We start from the raw sequence: 21,427 nt of genomic DNA on the forward strand, positions 1-21,427 counted from the left end.
TTTCATTATTTCTGCAGACAAAGAACCACCCAACCCAGAGTGCAACAGGACCCCTTTGAAAAATAAAATTGCTTTTATTTTGAATGATAAACTACAATGTGTAAATATAGGTTTAAACCGTATGTGCGCCACAGCTATTCATGCGTCCATTGGTGGCCTGTTGCTGAGGAAGCAGGAAGCAAAATCCCACCTGCTGGGACTGCGGGTTTCCTTTTGGGTGGCTCCCTCTGAAAATGGTCGTTACTGAGAGCACAACTAAGGGGAAAGGGCCAGCACAGACGCTCAGACCTGTGAATGACGTCCATGCTTGCCGTCTGAGGGCCGGGAATGAGTCACCGGGCCCCCAGGCCTTGTACTGCGGTCACAATGCCAGGAAGCGTAGGGTAAACTCCCTACGTGCTCATTCTCACTTTTGCCGTGGTTTCAGTCATCATGTCAGGTTTTGCCTGTACATGTTTCTTGTAACTGCTTCGCTGTGCCTCTTCTAACAGAACTACATTTCAAGTGTTAGGCACTTCAAGAAGGGCAGACCACACCTACTGTGAAAATCTCACTTGCAAGTAGTGACTGGAGGAGTAATACCTGTTATCATCATGTCCCCGGTGTCTGTATGATGAACGAGAACAGAAATTAAAAAACAAAACAAAACGAAAAAAACCACTACTCACAGAGAAAAAGCACGATGGAGATGCCGGGGATCGAACCCGGGGCCTCATACATGCAAAGCATGCGCTCTACCACTGAGCTACATCCCCCTCCCGCTCTCCTAACCTTTCTGAAATTCTCTGCTATAGTCTATTCTTTAGGTTTTTTTTTTTCCCAAATTAAAATTTTGTATACTTAAATCAGTGTTTAAGTTTACCAAAGCAAATCAAAATAAATCACTTTATGTTTCCCAACTAGGTAAGTCCTTCATAGCTCTGCAGCTGAAATTCTAGCTGATACCGGAACCAAGGAACAAAGGGAGACAGACCTATTCTTGAATGTTGTTTCCCACAGACAGAAAAGAAGGAAAGAAAAATAAGAGTTTCTTTCCAATAAATAAGGACATTGCACCTCCACCCAGAAATCTCTGGTTTTCTGTTCTTTAAAACCATTCCAACCTTCGGTGACTTTGAGGTTTGCAGAAACTTTTTTTTCCTCCCACAAGAACTCAATATAAAAAATGAACTTACAATGGAAAAGAATCTGAAAAAGAATATATATGTGTATAACTGAATCACTTTGCTATACACTTGAAATTAATACATTGTAAATTACCTTTACTCCAATGAAAAAAAGAATATATAAAGAATATATATGCAGAAAAAAAGATATGTACATGCAAAAGAAAAAAAAAGAGCAAACCAAAAAGAAACAGATCCACCCTCACCAGCCACGGCTAAGATGCTGAAGAAGGAATTTCTTTGCAATAACTCACTGAAAAGAACCATTTCTTAGTTGTCAATTAGCACTTCTCTTTTCAAGAGTGCTCATGAAGCATGGAGGGGAGAGAAGTCAGTGTGTATGGAGTGTCCTTCAAGTCACCGGTTTGGTGAGAGACAAGAACACAGAAAACTGAGGCTACACATCTTTCCATCAGCACTTGAGATTTCCCGGCAGGAAATAGAGTGGAGAACGCCCCCATTCCTATGATGTGGAGAAGGCACCCAAAAATATCCTGCCACCTCGGTCCTTAACTAATCATCTCCCTTTCAGCCTTCTGATACTTGAAACCCTTCACAGTGAAGTCCCAAATGAGCTTGTGCCCAAGACACTGGACCCAGCAGCTGTGATTTCATTACCTCACCTCTCTGGGCCCCACCTGTGAAATGGAGATTTGAATAGTAAATACTTCATAGGGTGATTGTGACCATGGAATGAGTTACACAGAGGTTTAGAACAGTGCCTGGTACAAGGCCTGTGCTCTGCAATGCCAGTTCTCATTCTTTTTTTTTTTTAATTTTTTAAAAATTTATTATTTTTTTGGGGGTACACCAAGTTCAATCATCTGTTTTTATACACATATTCCGGTATTCCCTCCCTCCCTCGACTCCCCCCCACCCTCCCAGTCCCAGTCCTCTAAGGCATCATCCATCCTCGAGTTGGACTCCCTTTGTTATACAACAACTTCCCACTGGCTATCTATTTTACAGTTGGTAGTATATATATGTCTGTGCTACTCTCTCACTTCGTCTCAGCTTCCCCTTCACTCCCCACCCCCCCAAACCTCGAGTTCTCCAGTCCATTCTCTGCATCTGCGTCCTTGTTCTTGTCTTGTCACTGAGTTCATCAGTACCATTTTTAGATTCCGTATATGTGAGTTAGCATACAATATTTGTCTTTCTCTTTCTGACTTACTTCACTCTGTATGACAGACTCTAGGTCTATCCACCTCATTACATATAGCTCCATCTCATCCCTTTTTATAGCTGAGTAATATTCCATTGTATATATATGCCACATCTTCTTTATCCATTCATTTGTTGATGGGCATTTCGGTTGCTTCCATGTCCTGGCTATTGTAAATAGTGCTGCAATAAACATTATGGTACAAGTTTCTTTTGGGATTATGGTTTTCTTTGGGTATATGCCCAGGAGTGGGATTACTGGATCATGTGGTAGTACTATTTGTAGTTTTTTAAGGAACCTCCAAACTGTTTTCCATAGTGGCTGTACCAACTTACATTCCCACCAACAGTGCAGGAGAGTTCCCTTTTCTCCACACCCTCTCCAACATTTGTTGTTTCCAGATTTTGTGATGATGGCCATTCTGATCGGTGTGAGGTGATACCTCATTGTGACTTTGACTTGCATTTCTCTGATGATGAGTGATGTTGAGCAACTTTTCATGTGTTTGTTGGCCATCTGTATGTCTTCTTTGGAGAAATGTCTACTTAGGTCTTCTGCCCATCTGTAGATTGGGTTATTTGCTTTTTTGGTATTAAGCTGCATGAGCTGCTTGTATATTTTGGAGGTTAATCCTTTGTCCATTGTTTCATAGGCAACTATTTTTTCCCATTCTGAGGGTTGCCTTCTAGTCTTGTTAATGGTTTCTTTGGCTGTGCAAAAGCTTCTAAGTTTCATGAGGTCCCATTTGTTTATTCTTGATTTTATTTCCATGATTCTAGGAGGTGGGTCCAAAAGGATCTTGCTTTGATGGATGTCATAGAGTGTTCTGCCTATGTTTTCCTCTAGGAGTTTTATAGTGTCTGGCCTTACATGTAGGTCTTTAATCCATTTGGAGTTTATTTTTGTGTATGGTGTTAGGAAGTGTTCTAATTTCATTCTTTTACATGTAGCTGTCCAGTTTTCCCAGCACCACTTATTGAAGAGGCTGTCTTTTTTCCATTGTATATTCGTGCCTCCTTTGTCAAAGATAAGGTGCCCATATGTGTTTGGGCTTACCTCTGAGTTCTCTATTCTATTCCATTGGTCTTCCTTTCTATTTTTGTGCCAGTACCATACTGTCTTGATCACTATGGCCTTGTAGTAAAGTTTGAAGTCAGGAAGCCTGATTCCTCCAACTCCATTTTTCCTTCTCAAGATTGCTTTGGCTATTCGGGGTCTTTTGCGTTTCCATACACATCGTAAGATTTCTTGCTCTAGTTCTGTGAAAAATGCCATTGGTAATTTGATCGGGATTGCACTGAATCTGTAAATTGCTTTGGGTAGTCCAGTCATTTTCACGATGTTGATTCTTCCAGTCCAGGAACATGGTGTGTCCCTCCATCTGTTTGTGTCGTCTTTGATTTCTTTCATCAGTGTCTTAAAGTTTTCTGCATACAGATCTTTTGCCTCCTTAGGCAGGTTTATTCCTAGGTATTTTATTCTTTTTGTTGCAATGGTGTATGGGAGAGTTTCCTTAATTTCTCTTTCTGCTCTTCCCTTGTTAGTGTATAGGAATGCAAGAGATTTCTGTGCATTAATTTTGTATCCTGCTACTTTACTAAACTCATCAATGAGTGCTAGCAGTTTTCTGGTAGAGTCTTTAGGGTTTTCTATATATAATATCATGTCATCTGCAAAGAGTGACAATTTTACGTCTTCTTTTCCAATTTGGATTCCTTTTATTTCTTTTTCTTCTCTGATTGCTGTGGCTAAAACTTCCAAAACTATGTTGAATAATAATGGTGAGAGTGGACACCCTTGTCTTGTTCCTGTTCTTAGAGGGAATTCTTTCAGTTTTTCCCCATTTGGAACGATGTTAGCTTTTGGTTTCTCATATATGGCTTTTATTATGTTGAGGTAATTTCCTTCTATGCCCATTTTCTGGAGAGCTTTTATTATAAATGGATGTTGAACTTTCTCAAAAGCTTTTTCTGCATCTATTGAGATGATCATATGGTTTTCATCCTTCAATTTGTTGGTATGATGTATCACGTTGATTGATTTGCGTATATTGAAGAATCCTTGCATCCCAGGGATAAACCCCACTTGATCATGGTGTATGATTCCAGTTCTCATTCTTAAAAATGCTGTTGTTATGTGAACTCCAGCGAAGGGCTACTGTTTCTCATATTCACCCCATGTGTGAACTGCCGCTTTGCTGATGCTGTTTTGATGAAAGAGGGAACGAGCAGGAAGGTGAGGGAGTGAGCTGTGGAATGGGGCTCCGCTGAAAGCCATCCTCTATCCTTATTCTCCTAGCTCAATGGGGAGGCCAAGAGAGCGACCTTAGCTGCAGGACGGAAGAAGGATGGAGACATAGGTAGCGGTATTTTGCACGTGGTTTGGGAATGAGCTGAGGGGTTGTAGTCAGTTCAACAGGTGTCCCTGATTGTTTTGCTCCAAACAAACCCGATTATGTTTGCTCTCTGTGTAAAACTTACAATCAAATCCATGCTCCTAACTCTGATCTTTAAGGCCCTTGGTGATCTGGCCTCTGTTGACCTCCCCTCTTTTGTCCCTCCCTTACTCCCCTCCTCCTCTCTAGGGGCACTCTAGCCACACCAGCTCCTTGCTGTTCCTCAGGCCAACCAGGTTGCTATGCACCTCAGGGCCTTTTCACTTGCCATTCCCTCTGCCTGGAAATCTGTTCCCCAGATCTTCTCACCGTCGGCTTCTTATTGTCAGGGTCCTCAGAAAGGCCTTCCTGGCCACGTCTCTAAAGGGACCTACGGGGATATCCCTGGCTGGCAAGTGGTTAAGACTCTGCCCTTCCACCGCAGGGGGCACCATGTTCGCTCCCTGGTAGGGGAAATAAGATCCAGCTTGCTGCCTGGTGCGGCAAAAAAATAAATAAATAAAAATTAAAAATAAAAAACAAACAAAAAAAGGGACCTATGAATCCCATGCATTCCCTATCGCATCCCTTTGATTTGTTTTGTTTTTCTTCATAGTATTTATCGCTCTCAGAACCTGTTTTTATACCATTTGTTTATTGTCTGTGTCCTTGACTTGGTCATAAGCTCAATAGGGCAGAGCCTCCTCTATCTTGTTTCCTGCTCTGTCCCCTGTGCCTGCAACAGTGCCTAGCACATAATAAGTACTCAGTCAATATTTATGGAATTCATGTGAAAAAAAATTAAATGACAGACAAACAAATGAATGAAGACTAGGAGCCTGGGAAGGATGATAGCTGTATTGAGGAAGTTGAGTCTGCAACTGAAGTAAGACAAGAAAACGGTTCAGTTTAGAATCACCCTACCTCCTGTCCCAAATCCATAAACATTTTCTGAGTGCTACCTCTGGGCCGGCGCAAGACATAAGAAGATGAAATATATGCAGCAGAACGAGCATTTCCGGGCCTTAGAAGTTGACAGTTTTATTCTGGGAAATCATTATATAAACCGAACACCTGACAGCGGCGCTGTGGGATGCAGGAAATGGAAAATTCCACTTCAATGCGAGAACTTTGTCTTTTTCTTTCTTGTAACCATGCGACCACCTGGGGGCGCCCGCAGCGTGACTGCGACCAAGCGGATGAGAAAACAATCGCCAGTCCAAACCTCAGTTGCCGGCTAGGTTTATTCTTTCAGAGAAGACTAAGGAATTTTTATGAAGGTTAAATTCGTTTGGAAGAGAAATGAAAATGTGATATAGGCGTTAAAAGAGCTCCTGCTGTCTCCCCGTCGGGGAATCGAACCCCGGTCTCCCGCGTGACAGGCGGGGATACTCACCACTATACTAACGAGGACTAGCGCTGAGAGAACGGCCTTCAGCTCCATCCTTAAAGGTACAATCAGCGTTCCCTAAACAGCACCGCGTACCAAAACGTTCAATATTCCATCTCTTCCTACAAAAATAGGAAAAGTCCCATTTTATTTAATTCCGTCTTAGAGCTTTTCCTGCTTGGTCCATGATGTAGCCGAGAGGGTTCAGAGAGCAGAAATTAATAAACAGCAAAAATAAACCAAAGGACATCTCACAGAAGTTATGTTTACGAAATGAAAGAAAGGGAGTCAGGAAACTCTTGGTCTTGTCGGATTTTTCCAGTCGGGGGTTGCGAGGCAGTTCCCATACCCTCTGGCTTCCCTCCGATACTGCTCGGAGCTGTTTTCAACAAAGAAAATGAGACCCCGTTATTAATTTGAAAGAATCATTTCGTTTTTTTTGTTTTCCCCGCGATGTACGGGGGAAAAAAAACCCCGTAAAAGCGAAGCTGCCGAAACCCGGGATCGAACCAGGGACCTTTAGATCTTCAGTCTAACGCTCTCCCAACTGAGCTATTTCGGCCACTGCTGGCGCTGAGCTTCACTTTTGTCCTCCTCGTCGTCTAACGGCCCTAAGTTCACCCCGGGATCCGCTGCTGGGGGACCAGGGTCAGCGGGAACGCGCGCTTGCCAGGTTCGCTCCACACCCGCCCCTTCTCGTCCTTCAAGGCCACCGCCTCCGAGAAGCCTTCCCTGATGTCGCCTCCCTACGCGACTCCAGCCCTTTATTGTTTACTGTTAGCTTACGTATTATTTTCCTTGTCCATTATCTGTTCCCCCAGATAGAATGACAGAACCACGACGGACAGGGAAGTCATCGGCCTCGGTCACTGCTGTATCGCTTAAGGCCGGCAACAGTGCCTGGGCACTTAATAGATACTCAAAAATATTTGTTGAGTTAACGAACGAATGAATCCTACCTGGTTTAGAGCTCCGGTTTCTCAAGCTCCCTTCTCTGAGCAAAGGAACAAGATCTCCCCTCGGGTGCACATCCCCAAGCAGCCCAAGGCATGGCAAGGATGCTGTCCACGCCAAGGCACGTAGGAGGTCGTATGGCCCAGAATGTGGCTTTCCTTGGGGCTGTGACTCAGATCCGGCCTCCGAGCATGGCCACTCCACCTGCGGCACCTGCTCAGCTTCAAAGCATGAAGAAATCAACAGGTCGGCATCTAGGTTCGAGAATCTCTGCTTCCCTGCCCTTCGGGAGATGGGCGGGTGGGGAGCGTTGTCTGGGACAGGATGAGCAAGTGCGGACGTCCTTCATGAGCTCCAGTCATTTAATAAGTGTTTGCTAAGCACCTAATGACCCTGTGACTCAGTCACAAATACTGTAATAAAATAGTTTGTTATAATAGGAATGCTAAGTAGCAAAATAAATGGTAGTGATGGGATGGAATACCTGGACTGCTGAGAAGAGTTGGAGGATGAAGAACCGGCTGAGGAAGAGGCTCTGCGACCGAGGCAACAGCTGGTGCAAAGGCCCTGAGGCTGAAACAGAGTCTGGCTGATTATAGGAATGGAAAGAAAGTCAGTGCGGAAGAGGTGAAGGGGGTGAGGGGAGAGAAGGTAGGAGGCAAGGACAATAAGATGGGCAGAGGCCAGATCTTGCCGGCCTTGAAGGCCACGGTGAAGGGTTCGTACTTTCTTCTGTGTTGGAAAACCACGGGGGAGTGAGAGATATATATGATTTACCTCTTAAAGTCTCCAGTGACTGCTGTATGGAGAATGGACAGGAGGGGCTCAAGTGGCCACAAGGAGAACAGTGAGGTGCTGACAGCTCAGAATAAACAATACACCAAAATGGCATGCCCTGAATTCCTTCAGGAGCGAGGGGATACCGCAGGGGACCCCTACTACTGCTTTTCATGAAAGCGTAGTAGCTCTTGAAAAATTATTTAAGTGTATGAATTTGATAAAAATCGAGTAGGGAAGAAAGGAAAGAAGAAATGGGAGGAGAGCGGAAAAAATATTAAATAAAATTCAAACAGTCCAGAAAACTACAGCATGGGAAGGCAGAGTCACTCCCACCTTATCCCAGCCCTTCTCCCCAGAAGTAAGCAGTGTCTAGACCAGATTGTGATTCATGTGACCTTGGACAAGCTATTGGATCCTCTCTCTGTGCCTGCATTTCATCTGTGTGATGTGACAAAATAGCCCCTACGAGGCTATTGTGAGGAGTAAAAGTGCACGCCTGTAAAGCGCTTACGAATACTGCCTGCTGCATTTGGGAGCTATATAGCGTTGGCTCTAGTTGTCGCTGTAATGCGATCAGAAAGCTAAATGTGCGTATACTCACTATATACATTTATTGTTACATAAAAGGGAGCCTACAGTGCTCACGGCCGAGTATGCAGCCTTTTTCACTATGTCTTGGGGAGATGGACACCCTTCGAAGGCCAAGTTTTCACGGTTCCAGGCATATCTATGTGTCATAGATCTTTCTGAAGATGCCCCAAAGGTCTTTTATTAATTTAGTTAAAACGGTGGATCAACCTCCCCGTCGGGGAATCGAACCCCGGTCTCCCGCGTGACAGGCGGGGATACTCACCACTATACTAACGAGGACGCACCGCGTGAGTGTTTCTTCCGCCCGATCTATATAGAAACACCATTCTTCGGCTGCCGCCCCCGCCTGCTCTGGATCGCGGTCTCCGCCGGCGCAGTGCCGGGCGCTCCTGGCTGGTGGGCTTCCTGGGACTTGAAAAGCTCTACTTCTGAGTCTCTGGAAGCTCTGAGTCTCCAGAAAGGAAGAAACATGTGAAAAAGGACCGAAGACGCCAGTTCCCATATCCTCATTTCCAGCACACTGCTTTCCAGGTTGGGGGATGTAGCTCAGTGGTAGAGCGCATGCTTTGCATGTATGAGGCCCCGGGTTCAATCCCCGGCATCTCCACGTTTTTCTTCCTCCTTTTATCCGCAGCCCCCACCCCCCACCCCCTTCGGATCACAGGCGCACGACCAGAAGGCAAAGCAGGCAAAGGGCCCAAATTCTCCCCAGCAGCTGGTTTAAGAAGGGACATGCGTTGAAGAGGGCTGCGCTAGTCAAACGCCCCGGGTCTCAATCACAGATGCCCGTGTCCTCTCCCCTGGGGATTCGGATTCAGGTCGTCGGTGGGGTGTGGTTTTAAACAAACACTCCCAGTGATATTTGTGTCATGAAGCAGTTAGAAAACACTGAATTTCTAAGGAGGCCTTTGCAACTGGCCATTCATTCCGTGACTCCTGAGCGCCTAGTGCCAAGACATGTGGACACACTGAGCACCTACTGTGTGCTCAGCTAGTGTTAAGTACCATTGTATTCCCGGATACGGCAGACAAGATTTCTCAGCCTTCCTGGACTCGGTATTCCAGTTTAGGAAACTAGCAATCGGCAAGTAGCAACGAGTTTCGTGAAGACGGTAAGTGTGATGAAACGGAGACTAAAGGGGAAGGATGTGGGGACCGCTGTAGATAAAGTGTCGGGGGGCCTGTCTGCAGAAACAGAGGAAACGGCAGGTGCAAAGGCCCTAAGGTTGAAGGGGGGTAGGGGATGAATCTGCATTGAAGGGACAGGAAAAATGCCCTGTGCATATTTAATGATGAGGGTAGGAAAGGGTGGAGCCTTCCAAGACACTGGAATGATATGATTTATTTAGGTTTTAAAACAGCTCCCTCCGGCTGCCACGTGGAGGCCATCACAGGCGGGATGAATGGACATGAGACCAGCCAGGAAGACACCGCCACGGCCCCTGTGGGCGCCGGTGGAAGCTGGCTGGGAGCAGAGGTGGGGGTGGCACAGCAGTGGAGGTGGGGAGCACGAGGATGTTCTGGACTAACAGACCTTGTGGATGACTTAAATGTTGGCAGAGAGGGGGTAGATGAGATCTCCTAGTTTGGGGGAACACGACGTTGATGGCTAGGCTGTGGAGAAAGTGAACAGTTTTGGAACATTAAACACGTATCTTTGCTTTGTCTTACGTATGTATTTTTATTATGGAATTTACGTTTATTTTTTATTTTTCTGGCCACACCACGCGACTTGCAGGATCTTAGTTTCCCGACCAGGGATCAAACTTGGGCCCGAGCAGTGTAATTGCAGAGTCCTAACCACTGGACCGCCAGGGAATTCCTGATTTTATGTGTTTATATTAGCACAAATTGATTCCAGAAAAATACGTAAGTAAAAGTGAGAAAATTATCAGCCTCTACAGGCTCGCTGTGCGGTAGGATTACCACCACCATGTTCCTGAACGTCCACCCGGACTAGTTCCACATGCGTGTGGGGGTGGGGGGGAGGATGTCCCCCAGACCACCCCCCTCCCCCGCAATGTTCGGCGATTCACCAAAAGAATTCACTAGGCTTGGTACACAGCCGTTGTCACGGTTAAGGTTTATTACATCAATGCAGCCAGCGGGTGACCCCCGGGGAGGAGACGCCCACTCCACAGGAGCCAGCGGGAGCCTTGGGGGCCCTCCCTGGCTGTGCGGAGGGTGCACCACACCCGCAGGGAACGGGGAGCAGAGGAAGGACCCGTGGCTGCCTTCGCCCTCCAGCCCTGCTGCTCTACAAGGAACTAATGTAGTCCACAGAGCACAACGTGGGACCAGCGTGGGAGATAAAATCATCATCCACCCTGTAATAAACAGTTAAAAAAGTCACCCCGGGGGGGACTGCCCAGGGTGACAGCAAGCTGTGCCCAAAATGGAGCCAAGATAACCAAGGGTGACCAGAGGCTCCACCTGCCTCCTGGGCACAGTCTGGGGTCGGGGTGACCATGCTGGACACTGGCTGCTGCCAGGCCGCTCGGTCCACAGGCCAGTCCTCGGCCCCGCAGGCAGGCACCGGGTCAGTGGTCAGGGATGGGCGGCCAGGCTTTCTCAATGTCGGCGTGCATGGCCTGCGGGAGCCACTCGCAGTACTCAGCCAGCAGGTCTGCAGGGGTGGGAGCGAGGATGGTCAGAGTGGCTGTGCCCACCCTCCCACTGTAGGCAGACCCTCCTGCCAAGCCTGGGCTCCCCTGGTGGCCTCATCCCAGCCCCCCCGCAACCCTCTCGCTGTGGGGCACCTGCCCTGGTCAGGCTCACATTTGGGGTTTCTCCTCCAAGCAGCCAGCAGCGTGTCCCTGCAGTCAGCTTTCTCGGCAACAAGGGCTCTCAAGAGACTCTCTGTCCTGGGCTGCAGCCTGCGGGCGGGGATGCAGGACATAGGGCATCACGAAACCCACACGCTGGCCACTGCCAGGCCGACCCTGCCCAGGAGCCGCAGGAGGTCCCCTTCCCTCCATCCTGCTGGGGGTGCTGGCCGGATGGAAGGATCTAGACTCCATCCCCTCCCACCACTTGCCTCTGATCGGCCCACCCAGGCTGCTTCTGCACATGGTGCCTGTCCCTTCTAGAACCTTCCTCCAGACTTCTGCCCAGCTCACAGCCCTGCCTCCCCTGTACCTGCTCAGTCAGGCTTTCCTGACCGACCCCAGCTGCCCAACGCCTCATCCCCACATCCTGCTTTGTCTCTTCGTAGCCGTGCCACCACGTGCCATATGTACTCGTTGTTCTGTTTGGGGACAACCCCCCCTGCCCTGGAACACCCTACAGGACAGGGCTGTGCCTCGATCCCAGCAAGAGAACATGCCCGGCACAGAGCAGATGCTCAAAACCTCGTGCTGGGTGGACGACTTGGTTGGCAGGGGCTCCTGGACCCACAGCCTGATCCTGAGCCCCAGGAGTGAGGGTGCCTGTGCACTTGTGCCTGCCTGCTTCCTGTGCCCGAGCACCCTGCGCCGTCTAGGAGGCCAGTCTCGGGAAGAGGGAAGCAGCTTCTTGGGGCTGGCCCGTGGGCAGAAAGAAGGAAAAGAGAGGCGCAGGGACAGGCAGAGAGCAGGAGGAAGTGGAGGAGGGGAGAAGGGTGATGATGGGTGGGATGAGGGCGGCTCTGTGCTCAGTGGGCAGAAGCCCCCGGGGGCTCAGGTGTAGGGTGCCTCCTGCTGGCACCTGGAAGCCCCACAGTGGGTTGACTAGTATCGCCCCCAAAAGTCCATGCCCGCTCAGAACCTCAGAATGTAACCTTATTTGGAAAGACGGTCGTTGCAGATGCAATTAATTAAGACAAGGTCATACTGGAGAGGGTGGACCCTAGATCCAATGACTAGAAGGGACCCAGAGACGAGGGAAGGCTTTGGGAAGACAGAGGCAGAGAGCGGAGGGATGCGGCCATTAGCCAAGGAGTGCCTGAGCCACGAGGGGCTGGAAGAAGCCAAGGGGATCCTCCTCTGGAGCCTTCAGAGGGAGCATGGCCCTGCTGACACCTTAACTTTGAACTTCTGGCCTCAGAGCTATGAGAGAACACGTTTCTGTTGTTTCAACCCCCTCCGTGGGTGGGGACGTTATGATAGCCCCAGGAGACTCGTCCCAGCTCCCCCTGCCACCTGCCCGCCCCGATGCTCCCAGGAAAGCCTGTACCTGGCCCACGTCTTCAGCATTGTGCTGGGGCTGCAGAGCAAACAGCCCTTGTACGAGGCCAGCCTGGGGAAGACCTGGGGAGAGACCACAGGACGGGGTGAGGGATCTGGGGCTCACGTCCCGCCCATGGTGCCACGGAAGGGGCGGAGGGAGCCACGGCACTGCCTACCTGTCCCTCCAGCAGAACCCGGGCAAAGTGCTTGTAGCAGTCAAGGCCTCCTGGAAAATCCACCTGGACTGCGGGGAGTGGCCAGCCGACGCGATCTGGGACACAGGGGCCCGTGAGCAGGGGCCACGATGGAGCTGCACAGTCCCCCGCCTCCCGCCCCAAGGGGGCCTGCTGCCTGGGGTGACACCACTCAGGACACACACACTTCCCAGGGCGCTTGGGAGGCGGGACCCTGTGTCCAGTGGAGTCCAAGGCTACCACTGAGTCGCCCCGACTCACAGAACACACTGGTCCGGTGACACAGCATCCGCCCCTTTTCGGGACAGTAGGCAGGGGGCGGCTCCTCCAGGGGCTTGTCAAACTGGCAGTAAGAAGGCAGCAGGACCGGAATCCACTGCACCTCCACGGTCGAGACACCTGGCGGCCCGGGAGAGAAGGGACGGGGGCTCGTGGGTTCTCCCCTCAAAGGTCCAGCGACAGCTCACCAGAGCCACAGAGGTCGGGCAAGGGGCTGGCCGGCTGCGCTACCTTTCATGTACATCTTGGTGGTCTCCACAATTTCCTGGTAGACCACAAACTCAGGGAGCTCCTTGAAGAGCACGGAACTGGGGTGGATGAAGACCGGGTCATCGAGGAGTGGGGTCTGAGAGAGAGATGGTAGGTGGGCGTGAGTCTGGGGAATGCACGAACACCAGGGGAGGCTGACCACCGGGAATCCAGCTACACCCTCAGGCAGAAAAGCAGGAGAGCGCCCGTCAACTGACAAATGGCGACACCGGCGGGATGTGTCGGCCGATGGAGCGTGTATCGTGCCGTGAGCGGTACTGACGCGGGCTACAGCATGACCCGCTGAAAACACGACACTGAGTGAAGGAAGCTAGTGCAACAGGCCACGCAGTGCAGGATCCCATTTGTGTGAAACGAGTAGGAGAGCAGATCCATAGAGACAGAAAACAGATTCCTGGGGTGGGGAGATTCAGAGGAAGTGGGGAGCAACTGCAATGGCTGTGGGGTGTCTTTCTGGGGTGAAGAAAATGTTCTGAAATTAATTGCGGTGATGGTTCCATAACTCTGCGAACAGACCCCTGATTTGTACACATTACCATGGCGACTCGTATGGAATGCGATTTCTTCCTCCATTCGATGAAGCTGGGGTGAAGGTCACGCCCCAGAGGGAGAAGTGACTGCACTGTACGCCACCCCCAGCCCTTGGTGGGGACTCTCCCAGAGACAGTGGGACCCATGACGGAGGAGGACAGGCCCGCGTAGACCCAAGGGTCCCCCCGGCTGCCCCGCGCAGGCGTCCGGATGCTGCCCAGAGGGACTGCCCCGCTGCCCGTCTCCGAGCCAGCATCCAACCTTGTAGGCGTTCCTCCACTTGTCGTCCAGCAGGTCCTCACTCTGGACCCTGCGGGCCAGGTGGTCGCCCAGGCCGGCCGTCACGATCTGCCGTAGGTAGGTCACCTGGCTCTCGGAAGGCGGCTGCATCTTGGGGTCCACAAACAGCCTGGCCTCAGGGCACACGGTGTTGACTGGGGGGAGATCCAGGTGTGAGGACGGTGAGGCCGCGGCTGCCTCCGCCCAGCCTTCTGGAAGGCCCCACACCGCTCAGCTCGGAGCTCTGCCCTCAGCCACCTGCACATCTCGGCCCCTGTCCACTGAGAGTGCTGGGGAGGTGAAGCCCCCAGCAGGGCAGGACCAGCTGCCCACCCACATCCACGTCTGCCTCGTCCTTCAGACAAAACCCCAGTTTCCTTGTGGGCCACGACTGTGCAGCTGCGAGCCCGCACTCGACGCCCTGTCAGCCTCGGGGTGGGTAGCGCGTCCACCCGGGGGACAAGATGGACGGGTCACGCTCTCTGAGCGTGGAGACTCTCTCTCCCCTCAGGTGCCCTGCACAGCCGAGCCCGGGAGTGAGACCCAGGGCGAAGCCTCCTTCCTCTGCACAAGAAGGATCCAAAGCTCTGGGACACTTTGCAGTGGGGAGAAAGGAGGCGGGGCCTTGGGCCCTGTTGCTCGGAGGGGCAGGGGGCAGAAGGGAAAAAAAACAAGAGGAGCAGGATCTGGAAGGCAGGTGGGGAGAGGGGGCTTCGGGAACCTGGTGAGCTGGGACAGAGGGTGATGAGAGGGGTGTCACCAAGGAAACAATGAGATGGACAGACAGCCTGACAGGCGAGCGTGCGCGTGTCACTGCCCTGCTTGTGTGCGTGTCCTCGAAGGACCACAGAAGTGCCACGCGCTAAAATAAATTTCAGCGAAGAGGTGAATCTGCACATATGGCATCTGTGAATAGCGGGTATGGACTGTATGTGGATGACGTCGCTCAAAACGCCTTTAAACGTCAACAGGGTCGCGTTCTTGGCGGAAAGGGCATACCTGCGGTGGTCAGCTGGCCCCGCAGGCGCCGGATCTCCATCATGGCCTTGGGCCGCAGCCCACTGGCCTCGCAGAACTGGGGAGAGCAGCCCGAGTACTCGCAGGCCCCCACAGCACCTGGGGATGCGGGGGGGGGTGGGGAATCACCCACTCGCTGCCCAATCCCGCCCCGTCTGAACCCCCACTCACCCACCCTCCATCCACACCACGCCCGCCACGCAGCGCACCCACCCAGCAGCACCATGAGGTCTCCGAGTTTCAGAGACGCTCCCTGCCCCGCCCAGATCCTCTTCATCTGGGCCACCCGGGCCCGCCTGCCCTTCAGCCTGGCGAGCTCCTCGTCGCTGGCGGCCGGCCTGCAAACACACACACCACCTGGGCTGTTGCCCTGGCCGCCCATGGCCACAGGGGCAGGGGACACGCCGGTTCCTCAGGGCAGGCCCTAAAATGCCTGAGGAGGTCACTCATCAGCATGATCACAGTCTTGGGGCTTCCCTGGCGGTCCAGCGGTTAGGACTCTGCGCTTTCACTGCCGGGGGTTCGGGTTCAATCCCTGGTCAGGGAACTAAGGTCCCACAAGCCTCCCGGTGCAGCCAAAAAAAAACCAAAAAACCCCCAAACCCTCCAGAGATCTACAGAGATCTGAACACTGCCAGGCGCAGGGCGAGCGAGGGTCTCGCATAAGACCGCTCAGGGAGTCAGTTATGCCCCAGGAGGCCAGGCTCCACGTCATCTCCCAGCCCAGGGCAGCTCCCCAGTGCCTGGCCCCCGGCCCCCACCTGTCCAGCTCCTCGAACAGCTCCCGGACGGTCATGGCGGCCACAATGGTGATGGCGTAGGGCAGGCAGCCGTGTTGCCTGCTCAGTGCCAACATCTTGGCGTAGCGCGGCGCCACCGGGAACGTGGCCATGGTCCTGCCCAGCTCGGTGATGGGGCAGCTCAGCCGGGATTTCTGCAGCTGCTTCACCCTGCAGGATGGAGGTCTGTGAGGGGTGGGGGGCGGGCTCCACGAGGAGCCTTCGGCTCCACGAGGTCTGGTGCTCAGTCAGCTCGGGAGAGGGGAGAGGGCCGAGAACGGGGCAGGACGTGGGCTCCCCGCTCCCACCGGCCCCTGCCCTACCTTTCTGTTTTCGGGGGTGCCTGCAGGGCACCCAGCGCGATCAGCAATTCCTCGGCAGCAATGAGGGCCTCCACGGAGGGAGGTGTCGGGAAGGGGAAGTTGAGGACCTGGGACACGGGGAGACGTGGCAGGAGACAGGAGAAGGTGGAAGAGGAAGCAGGGGACTGGAGGAGGGAGCGAGCCCAGGCCTGGCAAGGAGACGGGGCTCCCGTCGCCTGTCCTCGGAGCGCCACTCATGCTCAGACATGGGACACGGGGGCCTGGACACGCAGACAGGAGCCCTGGGCACAACTCTGAATCTACGCGCCAGGGGAACCCCAAAGGCCCTCTTCCGTCCTTCATTCACAGCATCCACTCACTCAAAAGCATAAGCTGAGCAACTGTGTGCACCAGGGGCTGTCCTTGGTGATGGAGGTCGAGAAAAACAAGACAAGGGCTCTGCCTCCAGTGAGCTTTCATTCAACCAGAAGGGGCCGCTGACGACCAGCAAGTACACATGAATAAACAGGATCACAGGAGAAAATGTGCCCAGACAATGAGATGATCAGCAGACAGGGGGTGACTGGGGTCACGGACGATGGTACCTTAGAAAGAGGGACCAACTCCAAACCAGCGTTCAAATAAGTATTTGTACACAAATGTTCACAACAGCACTAGTCACGACACCCAAGAGGCGGAAACAAATGTCCATCAATGGTTGGATAGGGACTTCCCTGGTGGCGCAGTGGCTAAGAATCTGCCTGCCAATGCAGGGAACGTGGGTTCGAGCCCTGGTCCAGGAGGATCCCACATGCTGTGGAGCAACTAAGCCCATGCGTCACAACTACTGAGCCCAAGTGCCACAACTGCTGAAGCCCATGTGCCTAGAGCCCATGCCCCACAACAAGAGAAGCCACTGCAATGAGAAGCCTGCGCACCACAATGGAGAGTAGCCCCTGCTCACTGCAATACAGAAAGCCCACACGCACCCGGGAGAAGACCCAACATAGCCAAAAATAAGATAAAGAAATAAGTAAATTTTAAAAAAAATGGATCAACTATGGTCCATCCATACGACGGAACGTGATTCAGCCATAAAAAGGAATGAAATTCTGACACATGCTACGGCGTGGATGAACCTTGAAAACACAACACTGAGATGTTCAGCCATGGGTTATCAAGACAACAGAAATAGAAAACAGATATCAATTTCTAACATTCACTGAAATCAACTGACCGATTCAAACTGTCAGCTAGGTTCTTTGACACTGAAAATAAAATCCCAAAGATAGCTAATGTAAAAACTTTTAGCAATGAGAAGCGTCACCCTCCCTTTTATGATATTATCTTACTGTGAATTGAACTGATTGAGAGATGAAGTTTAAATTGACAAAAAAAACCCCAAAACACACACACACACACAAAATAAACACAATGCTGAGTGAAAGAAGCTAGACAAGAAAGGACAAATATTATATGACTCCTTTTTTATGAAATGCTCAAAACGTAAAATCCATAGGGATAGAAAGTAGACTTCTGGTTGCCAGGGCCAGGGGGGAGGAAGGATTGGGAGTGCCTACTGATGGGGAGGGGGTTTCTCTCTGCCTGGACCAGCCCTCCTGGGGCGGGGCAGGGATGGGTGACCCCCCGCCCAGGGCAATGTGAGGACGTTCCCCGCCTTTCCCAGGGGACCGAGTGGACAGAACATCCTGTGATCCCCAAGGTCACTGACAGCTCTCCACTCAACGGGTGCAGCACTGGGGAGGTGCGGGTCCCACAAGAGACCACCAGGGGGCTGAGTGAGCACCACCGGGCTCAGTTCCCCGGGCTCCCCAGGCTGCAGGGAAGGTGGAACAGCCCACCAGGGGCTGGGGCCGCCCCAGCCCACCTGACTGGACACAGGTGCACTGACAGGTCAGTGGGGTGATGGCAAGGTTGGGGCTGCGACTGACCTTTTCAATGTTGAGGGCTTTCATCTGAAGAATCAAGTCTTCCACTGGCCTTCGGGTGATTTCAGGAGGGGGGAACTTCTCAAAGTCACCGAAAACCGCAGATGAGTACAGTCTGGGCAGAGAGAAGCACCAGCGATAAAAAAAAAAAACGTAAGTAAATAAGAAAGGAACTCAGCCAAACTACCTGGCATTGAAACCTGACTCTGCCACTTACTAGGCAAGGTATTTACCCTCTTCCTGCCTTACTTTCCTCACCTGTGAAATGGGCGAACACAGCAGCTGCCCCATTGGGATTGGTGAAGATACTTTAGGTATCTTCACATAGAGTGCTTGGAACAGCGCCTGGCACACGGCACTTGGGACGTTTTAACTACTTTATTTCTTACTACTTTTCTCTGCATGGTTTCTCAATTGTCTTTTTTTGTAATTTAAAGCAATGTTGAAAAGAACAGCATAAAGTTATTGAAGAAAAAAAAGAAAAAACACAGCACACAGACTGGGAGAAAATACTTGCCAACAATACCTCTGATGAGACTCTCACATCAGGATTATACAAAGAACACTTACAACTCACCAATCAAAAGACAAACAACCTGATTGAAAAATAAATGATAGATCTGAATAGACATTCCTCCAGAGATGTGTGCAAATGGCCACGTGAAAAGCTGTTCAGTGTCACTGGAGAAATGCAAACCAAGGCCACCGTGAGACACCACCTCAAACTTTCATTTTTACAAAGTGTAAAATAGCAAGCTTTGGTGAGATGTGGAGAAACTAGAACCTTCGCACACTGCTGGTGGGAATGTAAAATGGGGTAGCTGTTTTGGGAAAACAGTCTGGTGGTCGCTCAAAATGTTAAACACAGCCATTGTATAACTCAGCAATTCTGCTCCTACGTATATACCCAAGAGACACAGAAACAGACATTCAAGTACTCATACATGAATGTTCACAGCAGCCCTATTCAAGAGGGCTCAAATGTGGACGCAACCCAAGTGGCGGTCAGCAGATGAATGGATGTGTGAAATGTGGTCCATTTGAGCAACAGAACATTACTCAGCCGTTGAAGGCAATGAAGCCACTGACACAGGCTACAGTGTGGATGAACCTTAAAAATAATGCTAAGTGAAAAAAGCCAGACACAAAAGGTCCCATGTTGTCTGATTCCACTTACAGAAAATGTCCAGAGTAAATAAATCCATAGAGACAGAAAGTAGATTTGCAGTTGCCAGGTGCTGGGGGTGGGGGTGATAGGGAGGTGTGGGGAAAAACTGATTAATTGGGTACGGGGTCTCTTTTGGGGTGATGAGAACGTCTGAAAGTTAATAGCGGTGATGGTTGCACAACTCTGTAGACATACTAAAACCCACAGAATTGAGCACTTTAAAATGATGAGTTCTATGATGTGAATTTTATCTCAACAAAGCTGTGAATAAAACAACACAAAAACAAAGGTGCTAATAAACACAGGACTTGATGTCAGTAGCAGAATAAAGAAACAATGCAAGTGCTGAAAGCCAGCAGGAGGGTGTGTGGACCCCAAAGACACAGTTTAAGGTAGGACACAGGCCCCGTTCCTCGCCTGTGGGTGAGTGACCGCCGCACAGCGGCCCCAGCGTCACTGGAGGGGCCCCTGGGAGCCCCACCTGTAGCAGTGGCCGGGCTCCGTCCGGCCTGCTCGGCCCGCCCGCTGATCGGCTGAGGCCTGGGAAACCCAGGTGACGCGGAAGGAGGACACGCCAGTGACACGGTCGTAGTGCCGCTTCTTGACCTTCCCGCAGTCCACCACGTACTTGATGCCTGGGATGGTGAGGGACGTCTCGGCCACGTTGGTGGCCACGACGCACAGCCGTGTCCCCTCTGGGGGAGGTTGGAAGACCTAGGATGGGGGGGCGGGCAGCAAGAAAACTGACCTCAGTTCCTCCAGAGTCAGGGAAGAATTCACGGGACAGAGGTCAGAGGAAGTCAGCCAGGCGGGGCAGGGCCTGGAGGTGACCAGGTCGACAGGTCCTCTCCTCGCCTCCAGCCACCCCTCCCAAACTAAATGCAGGAAGTGTTTCTGTCCTCCAGGTAGAAGATCCCAGTACCCTCACAAAAGTCTCGGGTGCTAATCAGACAGCTGATGGGGAGGGTGACCTGGGTGCTGGCCTGCCCCCACCTCAACGCCCTTGGGTGCCCCCGCCAGGCATCCGTCCCAGGCCCCCCACGGTTACCTGCGCCTGCTTCTCCGGGGCCAGCAAAGAGTAGAGAGGAAGCACATGCAGGGGGAGCGAGGCATCAGGCTGCTCACCTGCAGGGGAGGCAGAGGCTGGCTGCACTCCACACCCCCGGCCGCCCCGAACCCCTGCCTGCTCTGCTGGAGAAGCCCCCCTGCAACTCAACCCAGAGCACTGAAAGGGGAGGTGGACAAAGCCGGCCATGCTGCCGTCTCTCCTCCATGGGAGAGCCCCGGGCCCTGCGTGGGGACCCCTAAGGGCTTGATCCTGACCGCCCACCCCCCCGGCCCACCCCCAAGGCCTGCGTTCACCCAGCAAAGCCAAGCTCAGGAGTGGCGCCCCCATTACAACCAGCACAACAGAGACTTGAGGGCCTTCTCTGTGCCAGGCGGTTTCAGGAGCTCAGGAGAGAGTAGAGGGAACCTCAGCGCCCTCAGGGCTCATCGCTGGTGAGGGCCCATCACTCGACCCGAGCCTGCGCGGTGGGAGTAGAGGTTCTGGCGGGTCCCACCTCCGACCGCTCCGTCGTCCCCTAAGTCCAGGTCCAGGTCGGAGCCAAGGACCACTTCCTCCTCGTCCATTTCCGCCTCCCTGTCCTCGTCACCTTCACCCGCTGGCAACACCGAGTAACTGTCCAAACTGATCTGGGGCAGTGTCTACGGTAAACAAGACATCAGCACCTCAGGGTGCAGGGGATCCTGTGTAGAGATGGGCGTCGCGAGCAGAGCCCGAGGCCACGTGACCCCGGGCAGGTCACGCGACCCCCTCCTGCCTCAGTGTCCTCCTCTAAGAGTCGGAGATGATCACGGGACCAGAAGGTCTGCCGCGAGGACTCTGAGTTAATATGCATGAAGCCCTGGTTCCGCTGCCTGGCACGCTGGAAAAGCAGAAGTGACGTCATGCAGATGCCCTGGGGGGAGCGCCCCTCATGCCCGGCCAGCCCGACCCCCCCAGCTCTACAGCAAGCACCAGGGGTCCCTTTCCCTGTCCCACCCTCCCTGGGCATCTCTGCAGGCCCTGCTCAGGGCCCGGCCTTCTGGAAG

General features: G+C 52.1%; 1 protein-coding gene, 1 long non-coding RNA gene and 5 other non-coding genes across 9 annotated transcripts in view; 1 reads left to right on the forward strand and 6 right to left on the reverse strand.

Moving 5' to 3' along the window:
- Positions 1 to 683: 683 nt before the first annotated feature.
- Positions 684 to 755, reverse strand: TRNAA-UGC (transfer RNA alanine (anticodon UGC)). The gene has a single exon. It is a non-coding gene; the product is annotated as a tRNA-Ala (tRNA).
- A 5,176-nt stretch (positions 756 to 5,931) lies between these two features.
- On the reverse strand, positions 5,932 to 8,959 carry LOC130858050 (uncharacterized). Of its 2 annotated transcripts, XR_009054973.1 has the most exons (3): positions 8,683 to 8,959; positions 7,055 to 7,270; positions 5,932 to 6,474 (listed from the first exon to the last, which is right to left on the reverse strand). It is a non-coding gene; the product is annotated as an uncharacterized LOC130858050 (long non-coding RNA). The 2 variants fall into 2 exon arrangements; XR_009054972.1 differs by lacking the exon at positions 8,683 to 8,959 and having other exon boundaries at positions 7,055 to 7,615.
- Positions 6,047 to 6,118, reverse strand: TRNAD-GUC (transfer RNA aspartic acid (anticodon GUC)). Its single transcript has one exon. It is a non-coding gene; the product is annotated as a tRNA-Asp (tRNA).
- On the reverse strand, positions 6,585 to 6,657 carry TRNAF-GAA (transfer RNA phenylalanine (anticodon GAA)). The gene has a single exon. It is a non-coding gene; the product is annotated as a tRNA-Phe (tRNA).
- On the reverse strand, positions 8,628 to 8,699 carry TRNAD-GUC (transfer RNA aspartic acid (anticodon GUC)). Its single transcript has one exon. It is a non-coding gene; the product is annotated as a tRNA-Asp (tRNA).
- TRNAA-UGC (transfer RNA alanine (anticodon UGC)) lies at positions 8,956 to 9,027 on the forward strand. The gene has a single exon. It is a non-coding gene; the product is annotated as a tRNA-Ala (tRNA).
- A 1,463-nt stretch (positions 9,028 to 10,490) lies between these two features.
- Positions 10,491 to 21,427, reverse strand: part of DHX37 (DEAH-box helicase 37) — a 30,273-nt gene continuing 19,336 nt past the window's right edge. For both annotated transcript variants that reach the window (XM_057746278.1, XM_057746277.1), the window contains exons 13-27: positions 20,896 to 21,040; positions 20,382 to 20,458; positions 19,815 to 20,047; positions 18,169 to 18,280; positions 16,238 to 16,344; positions 15,897 to 16,085; positions 15,349 to 15,473; positions 15,118 to 15,234; positions 14,101 to 14,273; positions 13,270 to 13,384; positions 13,021 to 13,158; positions 12,742 to 12,836; positions 12,573 to 12,646; positions 11,199 to 11,296; positions 10,491 to 11,046 (exon numbers count right to left, since the gene is read on the reverse strand). In XM_057746278.1, the coding sequence (XP_057602261.1) occupies positions 10,961 to 11,046; positions 11,199 to 11,296; positions 12,573 to 12,646; positions 12,742 to 12,836; positions 13,021 to 13,158; positions 13,270 to 13,384; positions 14,101 to 14,273; positions 15,118 to 15,234; positions 15,349 to 15,473; positions 15,897 to 16,085; positions 16,238 to 16,344; positions 18,169 to 18,280; positions 19,815 to 20,047; positions 20,382 to 20,458; positions 20,896 to 21,040 (1,884 nt within the window). In that variant the 3' untranslated portion in view covers positions 10,491 to 10,960. The remainder of the gene's footprint in view (positions 11,047 to 11,198; positions 11,297 to 12,572; positions 12,647 to 12,741; positions 12,837 to 13,020; positions 13,159 to 13,269; positions 13,385 to 14,100; positions 14,274 to 15,117; positions 15,235 to 15,348; positions 15,474 to 15,896; positions 16,086 to 16,237; positions 16,345 to 18,168; positions 18,281 to 19,814; positions 20,048 to 20,381; positions 20,459 to 20,895; positions 21,041 to 21,427) is intronic.

Source organism: Hippopotamus amphibius, chromosome 8 (genome assembly GCF_030028045.1).
Source record: "Hippopotamus amphibius kiboko isolate mHipAmp2 chromosome 8, mHipAmp2.hap2, whole genome shotgun sequence".
Classification (NCBI taxonomy): domain Eukaryota; kingdom Metazoa; phylum Chordata; class Mammalia; order Artiodactyla; family Hippopotamidae; genus Hippopotamus; species Hippopotamus amphibius.